The sequence below is a fragment of the Scomber scombrus genome, chromosome 4 (genome assembly GCF_963691925.1).
Source record: "Scomber scombrus chromosome 4, fScoSco1.1, whole genome shotgun sequence".
In the NCBI taxonomy this organism is placed as follows: domain Eukaryota; kingdom Metazoa; phylum Chordata; class Actinopteri; order Scombriformes; family Scombridae; genus Scomber; species Scomber scombrus.
The window spans coordinates 8757884-8778623 of NC_084973.1; the positions used below are offsets into that span (position 1 = coordinate 8757884).

The 20740-nt window shown below is 44.3% G+C and overlaps 1 protein-coding gene across 4 annotated transcripts in view; it reads right to left on the reverse strand.

Moving 5' to 3' along the window:
* Positions 1-20740, reverse strand: part of ncor2 (nuclear receptor corepressor 2) — a 94343-nt gene that overhangs the window by 10135 nt on the left and 63468 nt on the right. Inside the window, exons 18-38 of one of the 4 annotated variants that reach the window (XM_062418370.1) lie at positions 16445-16587; positions 16186-16324; positions 15159-15576; positions 13862-13982; positions 13096-13363; positions 12145-12192; positions 11647-11808; positions 11329-11465; positions 11027-11126; positions 10742-10852; positions 9608-9708; positions 6543-6693; positions 6116-6265; positions 5920-6012; positions 4888-5105; positions 4446-4791; positions 3950-4153; positions 3266-3517; positions 779-931; positions 389-673; positions 80-263 (exon numbers count right to left, since the gene is read on the reverse strand). In XM_062418370.1, coding sequence (XP_062274354.1) covers positions 80-263; positions 389-673; positions 779-931; positions 3266-3517; positions 3950-4153; positions 4446-4791; positions 4888-5105; positions 5920-6012; positions 6116-6265; positions 6543-6693; positions 9608-9708; positions 10742-10852; positions 11027-11126; positions 11329-11465; positions 11647-11808; positions 12145-12192; positions 13096-13363; positions 13862-13982; positions 15159-15576; positions 16186-16324; positions 16445-16587 — 3784 coding nt within the window. Of the gene's footprint in view, positions 1-79; positions 264-388; positions 674-778; positions 932-3265; positions 3518-3949; positions 4154-4445; positions 4792-4887; positions 5106-5919; positions 6013-6115; positions 6266-6542; positions 6694-9607; positions 9709-10741; positions 10853-11026; positions 11127-11328; positions 11466-11646; positions 11809-12144; positions 12193-13095; positions 13364-13861; positions 13983-15158; positions 15577-16185; positions 16328-16444; positions 16588-20740 lie in introns of all 4 variants that reach the window. The other 3 variants (XM_062418369.1, XM_062418368.1, XM_062418367.1) reach the window with 3 other exon arrangements.

The following is a 20740-nucleotide window of genomic DNA, read 5'->3' on the forward strand; positions in this document are numbered from 1 at the left end:
GCAATCAGGATGTAATCCTTGCTTGTGAAAAATGGGCTAGTTTTGGAAAATGTTGCAGTGTGCTAATGCAGAAGTTCACCTTAACACAGATGAGCTGGAGTGTTCTCCAACAGAAAGACTCTTGCCCCCAGTGTTGTGCAGCACACTCGGCCTCTGCTGCACGTTCTCCTGGGTGCGAGGGGACACTGGGGAGTGCTGGTGGCTGTACGGCTGGGAGGAAGGTCTCACACTGCTACTGCTGCTTGCCAAGCTGTGCTCTGTACCTGAGAGACACCAACAGATTCAGTTAGATTCATCACTCTTTCCTCAACCTACATTCATGCGTCCAGTATGCGACTTTATTTATAACCTCGAGATGAAAATGAAAGGAAAACTATCCGCTCCGCACCTGGTCGCCAAATGGGGGCGTGCTCCACATTTCCGAGTGACCCTCCTTTCTCTCGGTCGCGCTCTCTGTCTCTCTCCCTGTCTCTGTCCCGGTCCCTTTCGCGTTCTCTCTCCCGTTCTCTTTCGCGATCTCTCTCCCGGTCACGTTCACGCTCCCTTTCTCTCTCCCGCTCTCTGTCTTTCTCCCGGTCCCGTTCGCGCTCTCTGTCGCGTTCGCGGTCTCTTTCGCGCTCGCGTTCTGAAGACGAGGACGTGCCTTGCATCTTGTTCATGTGCGAGGAGCCAACTGTAAGAAAAAAAGCAAAGAGGGGAAAAAAAGATATTAGAAAAACAATAAGCGTGTAAAATATTTTCTCTCTAGAATTGTTTTCATGTGTGAACTTAATTGTACCGGGTGAGATGGGGGAGGTGGTGTAAGGCCTGCCAGGGAAGGTGGTGCTTGCCCCCGGGATGTAGGTGATGCGATCCATTGGTGAACCGGCTGCCCCTGCAGAGGGAGGGACCAGGACAGGTAAGTGTGGCACCTGAGATAGATCGATGATTCCTAGAAGACAGAAAGAAAGAGAAGGGTAAAGAAAAAACCTAATAGCTAATAAAGACGTGTTATGGTGTTATAATGTGAGGAAAACACAAACATGTTTAAATATGAATGAAATGTACTTAAAATAAACATAACTACAAGGTAAGTCTTTGTCTAAAAATGGAAAATGTTTAAGGAACATACTTGACAAAACGAGAAGAGAATGACTTCAACAAACACCCTACAATGACTTTTCAGATACTCTTGGATCAGATTAGATTTGATTAGAAGTCACTGATGGATGATGCAAGACAAGTTCCTGTTACTACTTGGCACCCTGGTTTGCTGACGTTTTTTTTAATTCACTACATCGATCATATTGAAAGCCGAACCTTCTCCCTGTTCCCTTATTGACTTCACAGGAGAAAAAACATCATAAATTAAATTCATTCAATCATTTGAGCTTTCTGGATTAATTGGTCCTTTGTTAAGCTTTAAAAAAAAAAATACAGTGTGTTACTTTACATTACACAGAACAAACAACATAACCGACGGTCCGTGGCCAATAAAAGTTTATGCAAGGCAAGTTGATTGGTCAATCAGAGTCATGGGTAAGTCCCTCCAAAAAACAGAATAGCCCAGGCACAGAGCAGTTACTGCAGCATGTCGCCCTCCTCACTCGTTGGAAGAGACGTGCCGTTCTGAGGACAGAGAGGCGCTCGTGGGCGGCTTGAGCCTCGTCCCGCTGGAGGAAGAGGCAGCTCACGCACTTCCTAACCTTAACCTACTAGCTTTGGAAGGTGACAGAAAATACAGTTGTGGTGTTTAATGTTACCGACACTAAATCATCACCTCAGCTTGTGCTGCTTTCTGTTGATGTACCAGCGGCAGTGGAGCTATGATGCGGCTGCTGTGGGACATGAGTGCATTATTACACCAAACTCAGCTGTGGCTGGATCTTATTTGTGCTGCTGCGTGTTGTGTAACTGGCTGATTTAGAGCTAGTGTACCATGCACATAATCATAATTTTAATTGCTGTGTGTAGCTCTGTGTTTGTGCTGCTGCTCTGAATAACTGTGTTAGGTTTTGTCCCAGCTCATACACACAGCTAGATTTAACCTTTTTCGTATTACCATGTATCTGTGTTGCCATTAGACAGCGAGCTGTGGGGCTGATTGAAAACACTCTTAAGTAATTAACTCATGTCAAGCTCTGTGTTTTTGGTTCTTTCATCAATGTTTCACACACAATGTCTTTGTCTTTGTAATTCCTTGTTGATGCAGTTATAGGCTAAAACTAATTTGAAAAACCATCCTAAATGAATTCTCTTTTTATTGCCTTTATAGAAGGACACTGTTGGCAGCAGTGAATAACTCCCTTCATTTACTGATCCAATGAATTTAACATATTCGTGTAATACATCAAGACTACATATCCATAACCACAGGAAAACAACCAAATCTAAATGGGACCTTCAATGATGTGCGTATCATGTATACAATGAATAAATACATAAGGTGTAAAACTCCTGGGGGGGAAACGTTTGGACCTTAACTCAGTCAGAATATTCATAATGTTTCCTTTACTGAGAGGGCTAGACGAGCACCATCAATGCATGCAACAAGCAGCAGAGATTAAAGTCAGATGTAAGCAACAAAAAATAAAGAGATTCCAACAATGAATCCAGAAAAATGTATTCAATGTATCTAAACCTGAATCCATTAATGTTCACTACTTTTTTGGGGGGGAGAAAAATGTATAATAAAAACTAAATACAGAAATCCTTGTGAGCAGATTATCCACCAGGATTGCATCTTGAAGTACAAGGTTAAACGGATGAAACATGCTGCAGTACTTAAAGGGATATTCCACAAAATTGGGAGACTTGCATTAAGAATTGGCAAAACTGAATCAGCAAAGGCCAATATATCCTGAATTGAAGTCCCCAGTATGGTTCAAACTCAAAACAATTAGACTTTCCCTGAGTGGTAAAACTTGGCATCTCTAGTTACAAGTTTGTAGTCACTTGAGTAATTTTCTCAGACTTGACAAAGCTCTCTGCAGATATTATAGAAATGTTTTCACAGACAGGGTAATACTTAATGTTTGATTTTTTTTGTGCGCCTTTAATGTTTTAGATGAAAGGTTATTCTAGTATTGAATGAAATCAAGGAAACATAAAGCCTGCTGTTCAGTAACCGTAAGCGCGCTTGACAAGCTTCATCTGTAAGTGTAGCACACTCGAGTTTACAATTGTTCTTTTGAGAAAAGATTTTCAGTCTGCTGACATCAGGAAAAAGAAACAACAAACACCAAGACAGTTATGAGGGGGGGGGGTGTAGTGGCACTAGTCTTACCACGAGGGGCTGCAGAATACTGCAGAGGAAGGGGCTGGTCTCGTGGAGTGAGGCCCCTCAGCAGATCTGAGCGCTGGGCAGCCATGGCAGCTGCTGCGGGCCACTGGTGCATCTGCTGGGAGGTGATGTAGTCATTGAGCAGTGTCTGGCGGTTCTCCAGAGCTGCAGTGTCAGGAAAGCCACGAATGAGGTAGGGGTAGGGATGAGGGTATGCTGGGTTGGGGGCTAGGTGGCGAGGCAAGTAGTAGGCGGCTGTGTGAAGAGTGGGAAAATGTTGGTCATTCATACTGGACTAAATAACACATCAAATTGATTAAAGCCAACACAATGTTTGCACTCATTTTCCTTGATTAAGTGTCTTCTCAGGGATGTGGGTGCGCTCAGACTGTGCTTTATTACGACCGTCATCACTCTGTTTTGTTTTAAATGTCCGAATGCGCTCAGATGAACAATGACCCCCCGTCAAAACACTGCAAGAGGCTAAACTGGTGGACAATTTAGGTTTTTATGGTTATGACCTCACATAGTTAGCAGAGCTCCACCCTACCTCAACTAAGCAGAGGGCTAAATCAGGCCACAATGTCTGAAGACACCAAAGAGGGTAGAAAGAACGTCACACTTAAAATAAAAGCTTCAGAGGACTAATGTGTTCTGATCTTCTTTTTCATTAGACTGTGGACATACCTGGGTCAATGGGTATACCACGGGGCAGCGATGCAGGATCGAAGGCCAAGGGGATTTGACGGTAAACATCTGCAGCTCCGAGACCCTGCAGAAGACGCTCATAAGTCTGCTGATCAGGAACACCTGGGATTGGTGATTTGGTAGCGCTCATCTCCCTGGGGGTTGGTGTGGATTTACGTTCTTGAGGCTGATTCTTACTGGAACCTGGAGTAAAAACAGAAAGAAAACATTTCATCAACTGTCTCCAGGGGGTGACGAATGACGTATGATGTTCAAGCATGCCATGTCAAACAAGCCATCAGTAATTATGGGGCCATGTTTCCTTTCAGGACAGCCCTGTCAACAACTCAGTGCTGGGCAACAGTACAACATGAAGAGCAAGCAGAAAAATTACGAACAAGATTCATTTGTTTTTCACTGGTGTATCATTACTCAGAGGACATATTCAGCTTTTTTTTTAAATAAAAGCTGTCTTGACTGTATGACATGAACTCACCATCATGCTGCCTTTGGCTTGCCTCCCTGGAAAGGGGGGAGCCACGATGTGAGGGTCCAGGGTAAGGGTTCCTTAAGGCGCCTTTGTCATCATAGCCCACTGGACTGTGATGGGCCTTGCCTCCCTGCTCGGACCCCAGTGTCAGAGGGGAGGAGCGGGCTATCGAGCTAGCTGTGCTGACCACTGCACTGGGGCGCCCTTTGGGTGCCTCTTCGTAGCGCCCCCTCTCTGCACGCATCTCCAGATGTGGGGGTGTGTTGTGGTAGGAACGTGGTGAACTGGCTATGATGGAGCGGACATCATGACGTTTCCCTGAACCAGCTGCTTCCTGCTTCATGGGTGTTCCCTGAAAGTGAAGCAGAATTACTCAGTAATGTGTATAAAAGGCCAAGAAAATGAAGGGTTGGATAGCATCTGTGTGTGTTGGTCATCCTGTGTTTACCTGTGTTATGATGCCCTCCTTAGAAGGCTGTCTGAGCTCCTCCCTGGGAATGAGGTGGATGGAGCGCCCAGGCTCCTTCACCGTGGGCACCATGGACTCTCTGCCTTTTATTGGATCAGAAAGTGAACCAGGTCCATGGGTTGGAGAGCCCTCTCTCTTCATCTGCTTAGCCTCCCTCCTCAGATAGCCATCCTGAGGGTCCAGATGACGAGGTATACCTGAAATCACAAGAATATTTGAAGAGTCTGCAGCACTTTTAGCTTTTTTTTTTGTTCCTTTCCTAATTCAAAACTGAGAAAGCGAAAAACAAACATGAGAGACACAAAGAAAGGTTCTGATGGGATTATGTCAGCTCATCTAACCCAGCAGGGGTTCTGATATCTCTGGGCAAGATGAGACAAACTGGTTATCTGACATTACTGCTATCAGATTTGGATAAATATAAATATCAACATAAAAGTACTCCTGCCAGCGGGGGAGTTCTGGTACGGTGGCACAATCTCTTTCTTGAAAGGAAAAAAGCAGAAGAAAAATACCATCTTTCTCTGTAGCTCTTCAGAGCAAGAACGGAGAGTACAGTCAGATGAAATGAATGCTCACTGAGTGAGTACTTTCAGGAAAAACACAAAGAGAATGCTAACAAAGACCTCAGATAATATTCAGGACTGTTATTTTACAAGCAGATACATTTATATTTAATTCAAAGATTTCATCTGCTGCACCATCTTTAAGACTTTTCACATCTAGTCATGTTGTGTGTGCCATGCCAAAAATGTATTGATGTAAGGGTTAATATATAAAAAAAATGAAATAAATAAAATATGTTAGCACATTCATATTCTTTTTAAATGTACATTTAGCAGAAAGAGAGAAGATTTGGATAAAGCTGTTCACTGTATGATCAGAGCTGATGTTTTTTGTTATCAGGTTTGGACCACAAACACAGCACAGTGATGAAAAGCATAGAAAAAGTCTCATTATAATATGAATGTTACTTGTATTATTGTGTTCAATATTAACAGGTCATCCTACCTTGTGAGATGGAACCACGGATATGGTGAGCATCCTTGTAAGGTGTGTGGTGTGGACTGTCCCTATCGTGAGGCATGGCTCGAACCATCAGACCTGAGGTAGAGAGGTAAAAATGATTCTCATTATTAATGAGAGTTGAACAAGAGTCAAACTAGATAAGATCCAGGAGCACTTTGTGAGAGTGACAGTGTGGTACCTTCACAGTTGGCAGCAGACAGTGAATCCCTCATAGGCAGTCCTCTGGAGATGCCTCCCTCCATAACATCATATGGACGCTTCAGGCCAAGAATTTCCCCTGGCTGCCCAGGGCCTCTCCCCTCATCTTTAGGGGTCTGAGAAGGCGGGCCTACAAATAACAAAGGAGTAAATAGGTCATGACAAAGTGGATAGACAGAATGCTAATATAATTACATAAACTCCTTATGTTTGGTATAATACTCAGTGACATATCTCATAAGTAGCATGAATGACTTTGGGTGCAATACAGTACTTTCCCATGACTGGTTAATTCAGGGGAAAACCACTCCAATTGTTGGCTTGTGCTGGCTTATACTCAGAATGAAAGTGATTGCTGGACATGACATGAAGTATGCTGTAGCCTGTAGCCTGGCTGAAGTACTCACGGTCATATGTGAGGATGTGCGCACTTATGCCCTCGTAGACTACGTGGGCTTTAGACAGTGCTTCATCCCGCTCCCTCTCGGCTCGGGTGGCACTGTCCTCTTTGATCAGACGGGTTATGGTTCCCTTATACAGCACATCAGCCGGTGTCCCCTGTGTTGAGGAGAGGAGAAATGAGAGCGGCACTTTGCAATCTTACTTTTGTTGAGACAACCTGCCTGCAGGCCTCCTCTCTGGGGACGCTTCTGGTGGAGGCTCCCCTCTCGGAGCAGCTCCACTGTCAGGACAGTAAATACCACCAAAATAAAACAAAACGCCCAAGAGGATACTTCCTCCGGAATAAAAGACTACAGAATTATCAGCTCTTACAGCAAATGCATGTTGCTGTTTAGTGTGGTTTTGTCAATGATATATATATGGTGATATTGATTGATTCATAAACAAATATAACCTACAACTCACAAACACTGCTTATTGATTGAGGCCTCTTCCCTTCTCACAGACACAGAACCATACACCGCTCTACTTTTATTTGCAATATCTGAGTCAGAATTTCTCTTTGACTGTTCAACTGTGATCAGGTGAATTCAATTTGACACTGTTCACACTGTTTGTGGTTGCATTTACAACCTTTAAAAACTGTAGCATATATCTACTGATATATAAGAAATCTACCAAAACAGCACATATGGAAAAGTTTGCTTTGTGGATGAAATTTACTTAATGAGCTAACGCCACTGTTAGTGTAATAGAGGACTAGATAACATTCGGTAGTTACAGTGATTTATACAATAACATAAGCTATTTTAACAGTAAAACATTTAGACTATTTGATGTTTTGGAGAGTCAGAGTTAACACTGAGTCACAATGCTTTATTGGCACTTAGCCGACAGCTAACTATGCTAACATTAATGCAGTACAGTAACTGAAGACACTGAGGCTAACTATGGAAACCTACACAGGTCACAAAATTACACATTACACTACGTTTGTGGCATTTCTTTGATATATCTACTATTTAAATGACTAAATATGAATTGCCTTCTTTAATTACTTTAAACCAAACAAGTCATATTCAACATTGTCACCACTGATTATAGCTCTAGAAAACAACACATCTTAGATGTTTTTTGAATGTAAGGCGGAAAAAAGGTGTTATTTCCTGTCCTGACAGTGGAGCAGTCCTGAGAGCGGAGTCTGCATCATGAGGCATCTCCACCAAGGGGCCCTGCAGCCAGACCCCCCCGCTCATTTCCAGCAGTCACAATTCACACAACCTCATTTCTATTGACAAACTAGACAGTTATTCCCCCGCAGCTTTGAAACCCAAAAGAGTTCTCCCAGAAGGTGCTCCCACTTGGCAATGGTAGTTAACAACAGACAGCTTTATTAAAACCTTGAGTCACATCACTTGTACTCTGACTGTGAGTCATATTTCTACACTGCTTCGTGAAGGGATGAGAGTAAGTGTGGGTGGATGGTTAAGGAGGCACAATAGCGTACTCGAGATCACATTTCTTCTGTTGATTGTGGCTCTTTCAGGAATTTAAAGGAGATGCTACTGAAGGCTGGGGATCTATGAAGTGAAGGGCTTCTGATGACAAGATCAGATGGCCCAGACCAACGTAATCCTCAACTACTCTTACTATCCTTGCCATAGTAGCAAGTGCAGGATTAACATATCTGGCTGCTCTCACATACATCAATCAGTCTGCAAAGCTGTACAAACAAATGAGCTGTGTCTCAACAACAAAACTGATTATATGTTATCTCTTTCACCTTTTCTTTACTAATCTATTATGGTGGATAACAACCCCCTAAACACTCAAAGCTATTGTATGGCAGTTGGATGTGATATTGCAGTGAGCATATCAATGACTGGTTTAGCCAGCGTCTAGAGCAAACAGATAAATGAAAGAGGGAACAGATGCGGTACAGTGTGTACCTGTTGCTAGGGTGACTAGGGCCACTCAGAGCTGTGGTTATGTCACAGCAGCAGGGAAATCCAGCAGCCACAGCACTTGGCCTGCCTCATGACCTCTCAACAGCTCTGCTGCTCTCTTTCATCATAAGCACACAAACCATAGCCAAGTAACACAAAGGCTGCTACTCTGACGCCAGTGGCTTTAAACACTATGAGCAAGCACTAACCGACAGCAGCGATATGGCAGAACTGGTGGTAACCAGAAGACAGAGTGGGAGTAATTACAAAATGATTAGCGTGGGTTGACTGTGTAGCACTAATATACGATGCTGACATCATGACCCTTCACATAGTTGAAGAGTGTTAGTTTCACTTCACCATTTACATACATCAGCCTACGTGTAAAGAAAATCACACTTATATGAACACACTGCTTCTTCACAGTAATCTGAGGGCAAACACTGAGCAAATATTATCTTACATAGATTTAACATATATTAGTAATAATATATTTGCTCATTTAGAGTGGCCCATTTTTAAACTGACTAATTTAATGAATTTCAGAGGTTCTCCAAGTGAAGGGGAAGAGGAATTTTGGTCAGTTCTCTGTCGTAATGTACTACTCAAAGTTGAACACTGTCAGCAAAATATTTAACGCATTCACATGAAGATTGCCACACCCAGTGATAACAAACTGCACAAAACTTTCTGCTGCTATGAGAGTAAAAACACAGTAGCAGAGTATTTATCTGTGATTACACCAGACTATTATTTTACAGTTATAGCACAAGTCTCCCTAAGTCAAAAACGTACTAAAAGTTATGTTGTTGTTTTTTTTCTTTAAATGTCATGTAACAGATCTGTTCTGAATATTGAGTAATTTAGGTCTCAAACATATCTTAACTAGATCAATTTACTAAACTTAAACTAGGTCTACTTGTAGGTCAATAGTGTAATGAGCAACTGTATTATGTCAAAAATATATAAATACAGGATCAACCCTGGTATCAACACATATTCAGATAGTGGAAAGATGTAATCTGGAGTCAAGAAAAAAATGTTCTCGCATTCTTATTTTCTGCACTGCACTATTTAGAAAGACAAAGGACCTCGACTCACATGACATTGCTGTCTAAACTCACCTGAGTGATGGAGCCCCCTCGGTAGGAGATGGGGGAATCGTGCATTCTGGTCCCTGGGATGCCCTTAGTGATACTACCTCCCTGAACAGCTGGAATGGAAGCTGCAAAGACAGAAGTTTTGTGTCAGTATAAGCCAAAGTGCAAAGCAGTAGTGAGAACAGCCAAAGTGGAGCACAATATGCACAGCACAACTGCAACCAAAGCAAATTGATGCGCGCATGTTTTTGAGATCACTGTTTGTGTTCAAATGTAATTATAATTCTCGGCTTTAAAAAGTATTGAGACACCACTGGCAGTAATTACACCTCTGAATCCTCTGTAGTATGCGTTTACCAGCTTTGCACACATGGATTTGGACAGTTTGGCGCATTCTTCAGATCCTCTCAAGCTCTGTCAGATTAGATTAGCTTCAGCGAACTGAACTCCCCACCGATTTTCAATTGAGATTCAAGTTTAGCCTGGGCCGCTAAAGTATATTCAGAGACTTGTCCTAAAGTCACTCTAGTGTGGTCCACACACAGTGCCTCAGGCCATCCATGCTAGAAAATGTGAATCTTTGCCCCAGTCAGTGATCATGTATACTCTGGTGAAGAAGCTCTCTGTATGTGGTGCAAATGTATAAAAAGGCTATACATAAATCCCTACAAAAAAAAGCCTGATTGATGGGGGGCTGCACATGTGGTGGTCCTTGCAGGTTTTTCAATTTTTACAGAAGAACTCCTCATTCATGTGGCCACTGGGTTCTTAGTCACCTGACTGGGCAATGACTTTCTTAACCAAATACTGAGTTTGATGTGACCGCATTCATGACGTCTTGATAAAAAATTTCCCCTATTTTCTAAATGATGACAGAGTCTACTGTTTTCCAAGAGAAACTGCTTTCACACAGTTCTATTTTGGCAGTCTTGTTTGTTGAACACAATGGCTTGCTTTGTGCTGTCCTACTCATTTTTTTTGTTTGTTTGTTTGTTTTCTAGTTCATGTCCAAACATCTCTAAACAGTATGGCGTCATGGTTGACTGCAAACACTGAACTGAATTAAACAAGACAAAGAAAAAATGCACAAGCAAAGCTACGACACCGTGTTATTTGGAAATCACATATATAAAAAAAGAAGAAAATGTGAACACCCACCTCTTCCAGCGGGGCTATCATGAGGTGTCCCCTGGGTCGACATGTTGTCACCTTGAGACGACGAGCTGCGAGGGGATAACTGTTCCTGCTTTATCACGGGGAACGGACCTGCTGAATGGTGTGGGACAATTTGGGAAAAACAAGGAATGAACAGAGATAGTGAGAAAGGCATGTCCATGGTGAAGGAACAGATGATCAGACCTCACTGTCAGCTGTGATGGTCGTTGTAGAATAGTGACTTGGCAAAAAGCAAGCAAAACTGGAAGTGCTTCCAATTATACTCACCAACTTTCCTCTGATCCATCCAAGGCAAGCCCATCTGTGTAGGAGGCATCTTCCCATGGTCCAACCCATGAGCTGGGCTGTGCAACTGCACTGGGGTGCCCTGAAGAAGCACACATTTGATCATAGGGGTGATAAACATTATAATGTTGTCTATGAGGTAACAGTTTTCTTTTTTGGAACGTTTTCATTTTCATAAAGCAATGGATATTGTTATGTAGTGTGCTACTATTACTCAAAAGTGATTTCTGATAGTCAGCTACGACCATCTATAAGCTCTGGTTTTCATCTGTGTGCTACTATACCTGTGTGATGGAGCCCCCTGGCTTGGTGGAGGAAATAAGAGGCGGTGGTTCCGGCATCGTGTGGGGTCTCACTGCCGCCAGTCTGCCACTATCCTGTGGCAGATTTGGGAGTGCAGGGTGGCCTGCTTGCTGGAACGCTGACAGGAAGGAGAGATTATGAGATTTAAGTATTTGCTTTTGGCAGAGGGTTTATGAAAAGGTATTGTAGCAGCAAGAAGAGGGGGTTTTGTTCCTATAATACAGTATACAATGTATATAATAAACAACATTAATTAGGTCTGTTAAGAATATAAGGACAGGACAGAGAGGAGGACTTACAGTAGTGGAGCAGGTGCTGGTCGTGACTGATCTTGACCATGTCTCGTGGGGACATGGGGTAAGGGGATAGAACTGGCCGACCCAAGTTAGAGGTCCTCAGGTCATCGGGGCACATTGCCTGCCGCTTGGCTTCACCATGCGGAGAGAAGGACCGGGACTTTTCTGTAATGGCAAAACACAAACATATTCAGGACCAAACCAGAGCTCTCAACTAGACATCCATTATTCCAAGATGCTGTCGTTGCTATATGGACGTTAGTGCACTGGTGCAACATCGACACCATCGTAATTGTTGACCATGAGCACATGGCATTCATGCCACTTCCCAGCCAGGGTGACACACCACCGAATTAATATACTAACATACACAACCACCCACTGCTAATATTCATTGTAAAGTACACACAGTAAAATCCAGCAGAGGAGGTGAGCACCCTGCAGTGTGGTAAAGTGGTAATTAAAAAGGAACAGGGGGAGAAGGCAAGCGGGTGAACCTACTTAATCCCTGCAGGAGGGTCAGTAACCACCTCTCGTTGCCTTCCAGCTCTGAAGGGACACAAACACACCACAGATCATCGCATCCTCACAGAACTGATCTCTCTCCCACACAAATATGTAAACACTTTATACTACCATAGCCACAGGGTGTGAATTTCATGTGCCACAAGCCAAAAGCAGAAGCTTTTTACGCCTTTTTTTTTTTATAATTTCCTAGAAAATTATGAAAGAGTGAAAAAGTGTCTTCTGTACTTTCACAGCTGCTGAGCCCAGTTGGTTATAGAAGACCTGTCTGTTGCTAACAGTCTTGTATTGTGCTCTCTGATATTCACATCTCACAAGCTCACAGTGAGTGCACTGAACTAGACTATATTCCCTTCTGGGTCAATAGCAATACCAGATCATTTATCAGTTCCCTCTCCACGAGTGTCCCAGAAACACTTGAATACCCTAAACACGAAAGAACACACACTCAAGGTTAGAGCACGTAGCAAGGACCAACTAAGTAAAACTAGATCAAACACTACTAAAACTGCATAATGTGCAGCGCTTTCATTAACCTCCATTTTCTTTTTATAATTCCATTATTCCTCATTTGCAGTGCAAATCTTGTTTCTCCATCAGTGTAAGATGGTGAATCCATTTATGCTGCACTTTTTACTGAGATGTGACAACTCTAGCAATGTACCATAGAAACAGACATACACCCTGAAGAAGAGTGATACTAGAGATCATTCAGAGATGGAATTATGGCTTGGGAAAGAGACGGAGGGACATTAATGAGAAAAAAGCAGTTCATTGCAACAAGTGTGCTTCATTTGTAACTATCTCTACTCTAAATACTAGTTGGCTGGTGAAGCATTGATATGACTTGAGACCTAAAGGACTTTGCAGCAAGTTGAAGTTAAAGCTATTAAAATAAGTGTGCTGTCACAATGGAGGTGTGCGTACCATCCTTGTCGCCGGCGGAGGGGCTGCGTGGGCGGATACGAGGGCTGCTGCTGTGAAGAGCCTCCCTGTCTCTGTCTCCCTGCGAGGTGTAAGGCTGCTGTTTGCCCGACTGGCCTGAAAGCTGCTGCTGCTGCAGTTGTTGTTTGACCTCCTGAGAGGACTCCCCGTGAGCCATGGTGATCTGTTGCTGGTACAGTGCCAGGGCGTGGGGGGGCAGCAAGCCCTTGCCCCCACTCCGCTGACTGCCCTGTACAGACGCTTCTGGCATCTACACACAGGATAAGAGGGAATGAACACACACACACACACATATATAACACCTCGCCCACTCCTACCTGGCATTTGACATATGGTTAGCCACATACAGTGTCTGATAACCATGATAGCGAATAAACATCTCTTATTTCTTGGTAAGGTGAAGATGTCCTAATGCCCTGGGTCTTGTTTCTTCTCCACAAATCAATCTATCCCATCTTCCTCCATCTGGCTGGCTTATCTTATACAAATATGACATTACAATTCCACCTGCTGTACTCTTATCTCTGTAAGCAGAGAAACAGGGATACCGTCGACACCACTGCAATGGAAGAGTGCGAAAAGGGTGTGTGTTTGTGTGAGCTGGGCCAATCACTCTTCTGTTACAAAACACTACCCTGGGTCAAAGACACTTTTCAAGGATGGAAAAGATGTGATGTTCCTGAACTAACTGTTTTTAGATGTGTGAGAAGACAGAGTACACAGGCATGAAGTTTAACAAGTTACTCACAATAGGCGGTATAGCAGCAGCCCTCTGTTTGAGCTGTTTGAGGTCCATGGGCTTCTGCAGCGAGGAGGATATGACCCCATCATGAGCGTAGTTCAGCAGGCTTGGACGTGGAGAAGTCATTCTACACACACACACACACACACACACACACACACACACACACACACACACACACACACACACACACACACACACACACACACACACACACACACACACACACACACACACACACACACACACACACACACACACACACACACACACACACACACACACACACAGATACAGAGATCAGTTCCCTCTTTTATTTGCTTTGCCCACTTGAATCCAAATGCAACATTGCATTAGAAAAAAAAAAACATTTTTAAAACCCAGAAAAAAAAAAGAAAACAGCACAAGGAGAGCAGAGGTTTTGACTGTGTTTTAAGTATTTGAATGAAGTGTGTGTGTGTGTGTGTGTGTGTGTGTGTGTGTGTGTGTGTGTGTGTGTGTGTGTGTGTGTGTGTGTGTGTGTGTGTGTGTGTGTGTGTGTGTGTGTGCGATGTATGTAAGGCCGACAATGAAAAATTCAATTTAAATCCATAACCATGTCTTGCATGTCTGTCAAGAGCACACAACATACACTGTATCAAAGAGGAGCACAACAACACAGGAGTGTGCACACACATACTACGTGCATGCACACACAGACACACACACACACACCCACACTCACTCGTTCTCTTTGTTTGCTTTGGCAGAGAGGGCAGCGTTTCCCTCGGTTCTGCCAGTACATGCAGTCTGCTGTCATGGAAAAAATTGAACAAATACCGTGCAAACAAGACTAATCGCTCCTCCCACACACTTTGACACCCATTTCTTGTGGCCTGATTCACGGACACACATATATGGTATAGATATATTTATATATACTCATTCATACAAAGTGTGAAGATAAAGTGTTTTGTTGATAGAAAAGAGCAACCTGTGGTGTACACGCAAGTGGTTTGCCAAATATGGCTTCACTGCTGTACAGTGTAACTAGGCACTAACACTTTCAAAAAAAAACCCCACACTGCTGAATTTTCTGATGTTTGCTGTGGTAGACCAGAAAAGTAGGACACCTAGTAAACCAGAGCTCATAAACCAGAAGCCCTTTCACACTAATAATGTCAAACAGACCCTGTGATGTCATTGATAAAAATGGAGCAATAGAGAAACGTTACTTTTCACTTAAATGAATGGGAAATTATTGTTTTTGTTATTTTAAAAGCAATTCATTCAACCATTTTACTTCCTGCTATGAAGTTCTTACCTGTTTTTATCTGTGTTGTCTGTCTCTTCCACCTCATCAGCGCTGCAAGTGGCACTAGAGTCACTGTCCCCATGGGAGCCCGTTTTGGTCCCATGGTCCTTCTTGGAGCTCTTAGTGGAGCTCTTGACTTCCTCAGTCTCTGCTGTAGGAGGTTTCTTGTCTGTGGCATCGCTGGGTGGCAGCTGCAGCTGCTCCTTGTTAGGTTCCCCTATCTCAGTCTTTATCTCCTGTTTGATAGATGTGTCTGCATCTTCTTTGACTGGGGGTTTCTCATCCCCGGCCTGGCCCATGTCTCCCTCCTTGTCCCCGGCATTGGAGCTTGCCTTGGACCTGCCCGAGCCATCCTCCTTAGTCTTGCTGTCATCTGATGAATGTGGTGAAGGCAAGCTCTCTGTGTCAGAGCTGTTGTTCGCTCCACCTGGCATGGACAGAGGACAAAGGGAGACACAGATCAGAAGACAGGACTGGGCTTATATTGTTAATTGTGTTATATATATATATCTCCTTGTCCTTTTTTCTTCCATCTTTTCCCCATCTCTGTTTGCTAAACCAGATTCTTGACAGTGCCACTCTTATGCCTAATCAGGTTTCACTGTACAATAAGGAGGAACACAAAACCAATTGGGATAAAATCCCCTGGGGCTTTGGTGCTCTACTGTGGAAGTAGAGTCTGTACAGTATACCTCAATCAACCCAATACAGCAGGATTTTCAGGACTGTATTACGTTTGTCACTGTGGAATATAATTCTTCAAGCTAACAGTGAGCTACTCAAAGAGCTACGCCTTTACTTTAAGGATCAGGTGGAGGATATACTGTGTTAGCTATAGTAGTGCTGAGACTATTTTGCTCTGCTCGATATTTTTGACAGAATACAGGTCCACAGCAACAGGGATGACTTTTTAAAACTCGCTTTACATAATTAGAGAAGCGCTTATAATCACTCCAATACTTGAATAATACTTATACTGAGAATAGACACAATTTTATTTGTATATTTATGTATGCAGCTCTTGTGAGTGATGTACCTTCTCCATCTTCAGCGGCCTCCTCTTCATTGCCGCTGGCCCCTGAACCCTCCATCATCTCCTCCTCCTCTGCTGTGTAAGGGGCACTGGCCTCCTCATTCAGTAGGGCTTTCCCCCTACGACGGGCCTTTCGCTCCTTCTCCTGGGTGAAAACCAATACACACTAAATAAAAATAGCCCGCAGACCCGAGACCTCCGGAAGAAGCCCACAAACAAGTACGAGACACACATGCGTCTCAGAATGTTCCCTTTGCCTTACCGATTTCATTTTATGCTGCTGCAGAATCTCATCCAGTTTTTGCCTCTTCTTGTAGTTGAAGTAGAAGTTCTTGCACTGAGACACGGTTTTTGATCCCACCATCTTCGCGATGGCAGACCAATTCCTACCATATTGGAGAAGGCCTAGAATTAACAGACGGACAGACAGCGGGATTAGGATACCGAACAAGAACGACGACAGACATGGATGACATGTGTCCTTGCAAAATAACAATGTCTCCTCTCTGTCTCAAACGCAGATGTAAAAATATGATGTAAGCTGTGCAAAGAGCGCTTGTTGTAAAGATTTTAACTGTGATGGTTATTTTGGTTTATGAACTATTACAAAATATCACCAACCGCAATCTCTCCGAGTCCATAGTGTGGGAGCCTGTCTCTGATAAATCTATAGCCATAAACATCTGTGTCTATACAGCTGTCAAATCTGTAGTGCAGCCTGGGAGTTTAGCTCACATTGTAACATAGCAGCAGCATGGGTCAATGCCATACGCTTCCTAAATAGAGAAATCCAGAGAGAGTGGTGGTGTGGTAGCCCGACTGTCTATCACACTGCATCTATCACAGCGATGACATCATTAACTCTCCCCACTCGGGTCACTCTGTGTTATATTCTGACTGACTTTGATGTGACCCAGTTCCAAGAAACCCTAGTCCTTTACCCAGTCAACCACATGATTGTGCCTTACACAAGAGTCTACAGGCACCCACTGGGCCAGAGCTGTGATAGATCAACCTGTCATGAAACGCGCGCACACACACACACGCACACGCACACGCACAACTACTATGTGTGCTAAAAGAAGAGATGTAGAGGGCAGTCAGTGTACAACTGCAAGTGAGTGAGAAAGACAGATAGCGTAGAATTTGCTCCGGTGTTTCCCCTCCAGAGTCTGCTGTTAGCTAAAGGCAGCTCATTAACAGTGTGTGCTGTAAGAGGCTTAGCTTACACCACCCACTTGTTTCCTGTGCCAGTCTGACAGGTCCTGGCAGCAGGACAGCCTCTCAGAGGGCTGTAGGGGGTGTTATTAACAGGCGCAGAGCCAACACCTCCTGGAATAACCTTGGACAAGGGTTCAGAGGTCTCTGCATCTCATCGCTTAATGGAGGCAGTAGGACAACAAGCAGAACTCTGAGCCAAAGGAGAGTAAAGGACAGCTGTTTACAGCCCTGTCATTTCAATTCTCATATCAAGCTGACTCTGATAAAAACTTTATGGAATAACACTATTAATAAGTGACAGCTGCAATAAAAGCTTATCTAATTGTTGTTTACAAGTCCAATATCTTTGCTCATATTGGCCAGATTGCGGATATTCACGTGTGCAGGGATAAGATATGACGATGCATATAAAAAAAGATGACATGTTGTAATCCAGTAATGTATCTGCATTCTAACACTTCAACTTCTATTCACCCCCTGAAATGCCATATCTATCATATGTATCATTATGTTGACATTACTCAAAGAGCACCTCTGACAGACACCTACTGATAAAATAAAAACTTTTGCCAAACGGGGCTAGAAAAGCTGTGCATCATCCAGCAAAAAATGAGAAGACACATGATATTCAATGTCATACTGAGAGTGTGCCAGTATAAAAAGAGCTACCATAACAAGTAAAAGTGATCTTCAAGTCTGAGCTGATGGTGTCTAAAAGCTACTGCAACACCTACAACCTGTCAAGTTTTAAAGTGGAAGAGGTATTTCAGCTGAAATATTCATTGCTGCCACTGATGGCAATGCTAGGAAAGCTTCCCTGTGAGAGAGAGAAGAACAGAGACCGCTCAGCCTGACTCACTCCAAGAGAACAGGGACACATGACTGACACCTATTAACCTTTTACAGCCGTCTCAGAAGAGGAGAGGGGGGGGCAGACTGCCCTACAAGTCAGACACACTCCGACCAGCCAGAGTACACACAAACACTCATGTGCACAAACAGTGGCATAATATCAAGTCGAACAAACACTTTGCTCTGCACTCAGTGAACCTGAAGTAGTAACAATGCTATTCATTTACTGAGAGTCAAAGGTCACTTTGTTATGACCTCCAGCTACATCCAGTTTATTCCATTGTATGCACGCATACAAAGCACAATCCTGAGCTGCTCTGGTTGACTCGGGGCCTGAGTTGCTGTAGCAACACACATGGAACAAACATCCAATCAGCAGCTGCGATACTGAAGCAGGTGGTAGCCTCACATCCAATCAGAACCCTGTATTCGACTTTTTAACTCCTCCCAGAGAAAGTCCAATCAACACCTGGTGCAGCCAGAAAGTGGTTGTTCCTGTCTGTCACATGCCTATCACTCCAGCCGTCGTCTCGTGGCTCTGCTCTGGGTAACGCTATCAGACGCTCTGATCTCTGTAGGGCCAGCCGGGAAGCTCTTCAGGGCTGGGCCTTCCTATCCACAGCAGAGGAGATGAAAACAGCTCAGTCTCGGCGCTTTTCCTGCCAGCTGGCTTGATACTTGAGCCGGTGTCAGGTTGACATGCTCCAAAACAGCACATGCTCCTGGCCTCTCCCCTCCTTTCCTCTTCCCCGTGCTTCAGTTAGTTGCTGGTCTGTTCTTCTCTGCCGTGTCTCTCCCCAATGGCGGTCGTCTGGGAAGACTTCCACAGGAAAGTGGGACTGTGGGGCGGTGCTATGTGCTCAGCCTCTCTCTCTCCTCATCTGATCTCTCCTCTATCTCTCTTTTTTTCCCTCCCTCCCTCCCTCTCTCGCTCTCTCTCTCTTGGTCCGTCCCTCCCCTTACCTCACTCTGCCAGCAGGCACCGCGGCACGCACACACACACCAACCAAGGCACACACAAACGCATGAGCGAGTACACACTCACTCGAACCCGCTCTCTCTCTCGCTCTCTGTGTCTCTCTTGTTAATACTCTAGCACACAGACGCAAACACACACTCAGGCAGTCCAAGAGTAAACAGAGAGCAGAGAGCGAGAGAGAGAGAGAGAGATAGACGGAGAGAGGAGAGATAGAGAGAGAGCAGAGCCACTGAGCCAAAGAGACAATGGAGAAAGAGGAAGGATACAGAAGTGGAGAGTAAGCAAAGAGTGAAGGGGGGGTGGGGTGGTGGTGGGGGGAGACGTGAGGGGGAGGGAGCGAGGGAGTTGATGTTGATACCATGAGAAAGCATAAAGGCTTTCACATTTTTCCTGACTGACCTGCTTTTCATCTTGAATGTGACCTCTCTCCAGTCTATAACAACACAGAGTGAGGGAGAGAGAAAGTGAGTGGGGGAATGAGTCGCTTGCCAAATCTTCCACAGCTCTTGCCAATCTGGGCCGGTGCCATCTCCCATCCGAGAGAGATGGACAGAGCGAGAGGCGGAGATGAGAGCAACGGTGGGGGCAGAAAGAGAAAGATAATATAACATTTTCTACCTGCTGCTCCTTTAAATGGGTTCTTCCAGCAAGCAGAGCAAGGGCCATTATCCAGCTGCCTGCCTGCACCCAAGCAAAGCTGCCAGATTAGTGCACTTACATAAACGCCAGCCAAGAAGGTGCACATGCAAACACACAGAGCTTGGACCAAGTGCACAGACACAACCTTTGCAACACATATCTTATGCACACACACATACACACACACATACACATACACACAAAGGCAGAGCTGGTGGATTTAAGAGGGAGGCTTTACAAAGCTTGGCTGTCCCTTGTTTGGAGGTACCAGTCTTTATGAGCAGCAAAGACAAGAATGATCCATCTCAGAGTGTGGCCCATGCCATCCTCGGAGGCAGCGCTGGTTGGCACAGCCATGCTGGAATGCAAATGTCCTGCCAGGCACTATAAATGCCATTATTCAGATCTGTTTAGCTCGAGGGGATAAACACATTAGCATCAGGACACCTAAGCCTCTTTAAAACATATACATGTCAAGCACCTGGAGAGGAAAGCACCTCGTCAAGCTGGTTCAGTACTGGGAGGAAATGGGGAGGGAGGTGGGGTTACGGTCTTGGAGTGTGGGGAATCCCTTTTGGCAGGTGCAGGGGCGGTTGTTAGAACTGATGACAAATGGCGAGACCAGCTCCTCTTCAGCCGTTGGTACTGTAGCTGGGGCTCTGTGGTTGTGGTTACATAAGCCCTTCATAGAAGCTCTGCTCCTACTGAGCTGCCAGGCTAATCCTCTGGAATGGAGCGCCCCACTAATCCCACTGCAGGAGAATGGAACTGAAGACATTAACCAGGATTACTACACAGGACCGTGTTCAAGCCAGGCCAGCGCCAGTTATCGCAAAATAACCCCTTAACACAAACTTGCGTGCAAAC